This window comes from Vollenhovia emeryi, unplaced genomic scaffold, assembly GCF_000949405.1.
Source record: "Vollenhovia emeryi isolate VEMERY1.0 unplaced genomic scaffold, V.emery_V1.0 DF942778.1, whole genome shotgun sequence".
Classification (NCBI taxonomy): domain Eukaryota; kingdom Metazoa; phylum Arthropoda; class Insecta; order Hymenoptera; family Formicidae; genus Vollenhovia; species Vollenhovia emeryi.
In genome coordinates this window covers 1-3,285 of record NW_011963588.1, presented here as the reverse complement: position 1 = coordinate 3,285, position 3,285 = coordinate 1, and the positions used below count along the sequence as shown (strand labels likewise).

At 47.5% G+C, this 3,285-nt stretch overlaps 1 protein-coding gene across 1 annotated transcript; it reads left to right on the top strand.

Annotated features, from left to right (window-relative positions):
- Positions 1-669: 669 nt before the first annotated feature.
- LOC105567696 lies at positions 670-3,163 on the top strand (the record flags this gene model as incomplete). Its single annotated transcript, XM_012022767.1, has 1 exon — positions 670-3,163. A coding segment is annotated over exon 1 (2,494 nt), but the record flags the coding sequence as incomplete, so codon positions are not given.
- Positions 3,164-3,285: the final 122 nt, after the last annotated feature.

Below are 3,285 nucleotides of genomic sequence, written 5' to 3'. Positions count from 1 at the left end.
GCCGTCTTCTGCACGACGGGACATTCGGGTGTGCGTGCGTCGCGCATATTCAGTGCGCATCGCGCCGTTTTTCTTGACATTCGTGTACGTCCGTGTCGCGCAAGTCCAGTGCGCATCGCGCCGTTCCTTTCGTCGTTTGTGTGTGTGCGTGTCGCGCATATTCAGTGCGCATCGCGCCATTCTATACATCACTCGTAATCGAGCGTGTCGAGCAGATTCAGTGCGCATCACGCCGTTCCGTTAACGTTCGTGTATGAGCGTGTCGCGCATATTCAGTGCGCATCGCGCCGTTTTCTGCACGACGGGACATTCGTGTGTGCGTGCGTCGCGCATATTCAGTGCGCATCGCGCCGTTTTTCTTGACATTCGTGTACGCGCGTGTCGCGCAAGTCCAGTGCGCATCGCGCCGTTCCTTTCGTCGTTTGTGTGTGTGCGTGTCGCGCATATCTAGTGCGCATCGCGCCATTCTATACGACACTCGAGTTCATACGCGTCGCGCAAATTCAGTGCGCATCGCACCGTTCGTTTGACATTCGTGTGCGGGTGTGTCGCGCATATCTAGTGCGCATTCCACCGCTTTCCTCGTGACAAGACATACTTTCGTAGGAGATGCCGCTCGAGCATACCCCAAACTTCACGCGCGTTCTCTCAATGACAGAGCGCGTCAAGATGATCGAATTGCGTCAGAGGTACGACGCCATGTCGCTTGAGGAATTACAGCAAGAGATCCAGAATTTCGGACTGGATCCCCCAGAGGCGCGTGACGAGTGCATCGCGCAGATCACGTCGCACTTACAAAAGAATGGACCTCTGCTCGACTTCACAGAGGATAACACACATGGAGAGACATCGTCTTCTCTAGGTTATTCCGCGTCCCAGATCTATAGGGACAGCGGCGTTGCTTCGCTCATTCAACCAGGCAATAGGCAACTTCAAGGATCAGCACCTGATGCCGCTTTCACACAACTTCGCCAACTCATGGCTCAAGAAATGGTGAAACTTCAACAGGCTCAAGCAGCCCAACAAGCTCAAGTAAGCCAGCAGCAAGAAATGTTGAATAAAATCATGGCAGCCGTCAACAGGAACTCTACAGAAAACCAAGGTCCTGCCGGTCAACCAATCTCTTCGCTTGTCCAGAATGTTGTCGGGTCTAATCCCCTTCCAGCGAGCACCACGCTTCAAGCCCCGCAATCAGCGGAGACCCCTTCAATGGCATCCATGAATGCCTCAAGATTTTTGGTCTCACAAATCCCACAATTTGGTGGGACGGAGGATGAGGACGTCGAACTCTGGATCGAGAAGATCGAGAAAATTGCACTTATACACGGTCTTCCCCCTGGGGCGATGCTGTCAGCTGCGTCGCTCAAACTCACGAAAGCGGCCCGCAGATGGTTTGATTTAACCACAGGCTCAATCAATGAGTCGTGGTCCGACTTCAGGTCAGCAGTGATTCGTCGTTTCAAGAGACAAATCTTATATACCGCTGTTATCAGAAAGGCGGATGAACGAAGATGGATCTTCTCGAAAGAATCATTCCAGGACTATGCAATGGATAAAATAGCCATTTTGCAATGTCTCAAGCTGGATGATGAAAAGGTCATCCACTGTCTCATAGATGGCATTGGCAGCCTGGCCATCAGAACTTGTGCAGCGTCAATCAAAGCAGATTCGATTGACGACTTCCTGCAACAGATGCATCACATTACGATGACGACTTCAGCGTCAAGGAAATCTCCGGTATTCAGCCGTAAAGACGACAACCGCAGATCCAAGGATGAAGCTGCAGCTAAGCCTGATCATCAAGAAAAAACTTCCAGTGAGCTCTTCTGCGTGTATTGCCGCAGTAAAGGCCACACAAAAGACTCCTGTTATAAACTCAAGAAGAAGGATGCTTCCCCCAAACCTGCCGCGTCGAAGCCACCGCCTCTCATCGCCGCAGTCATCGAGACTCCAACCCAGGAAGCAGTCGCCCCGCATGGCGCCAACACCATCGCTTTCGTGGAAGCCCCGCGAAACCGATTGATCACCGACACAGCCGTCGTAAAGGTAAAAGAGTTGAACAATTACTCTTGCAACCTTAGGGCTCTCCTCGATACAGGAAGCCCAACTTCGTTTATAAATGTAAACGCGTTCGAAAAATTTTTTCCGCGAGCTCATTTTACGGTTTCAACTGTTCCGTCGCTTAGAGCCATTAATGGGTCCCCTATAAAAATTCGAAACATTGTCGACGCTACGATTAAGTTAGAAGCGTTACCAACTTTTACGGCTTTGATTCGTCTCCATGTCTTGGACGAATCTATAACGTCCTCAGACATTATCGTTGGTCGAGATTTTATAGAATCAAATAATTTGTCTATCACTCTTGAACCTACTAAAATCGCCGTAAAACCTGCAAACGCAAACCTGGATAATAAGCTTGACTTGCTCACGGAAGTCGCGTCCGTTGACATAATAGAAGTCACTGACAGAATAGATAACCTCGCCAGCGATATTGTCATCGATTTTGACGTTTCAGCGAAAGCACAATTAGTAGACGTCATTAAGGAAGTCGAAATTTCCGAGGTTCCGCTGATCGAAGACGATCATGCTGTAAAGATTAACTTAAAAGACGAATCTGTTTATGCGGTCTCCCCGAGGCGTTTTGCGTGGTCAGAAAGACTACAGATTCGCGAAATAATAGATGATCTCTTACAAAGAAAAATAATAAGAGAAAGTGACTCGCCATACTATTCTCGCATTGTCCCTGTAAGGAAAAAAAATGGTAGCTTACGTCTCTGCGTGGACCTGCGACCTCTCAATGAAAGGGTCGTTAAAAGAAAATTTCCATTTCCTCTCATCGAAGATTGCCTGTCTAGATTGGGCGATAAATCGGTTTTTTCATTACTAGATTTGAAAGATGGATTTTATCAGCTAAAGGTCCATCCAGATTACACTAAATTCTTTTCGTTTGCCACTCCAGACGGGCAGTACGAATACTTGCGCCTTCCTTTCGGATTTTGCGAGGCTCCAGCCGAATTTCAAAAACGACTTTTGTTTATTTTACGGTCTTTCATTAAAGAGGATAAAATCTTAGTTTATTTAGATGATATATTTATTCCATCGTCTTCTGTCCAAGAAAATTTAGATGTCCTCAAGCAAGTTTTGCTGACATTAAAAAGCTACGGTTTGTCTTTGAATTTTTCTAAATGTAAATTCTTGAGGACAACTATAGAATATTTGGGTTACATGATTACACCCCGGGGCATTACCCTTAGCCCCCGACACGTGGAGGCGATACAAAATTTT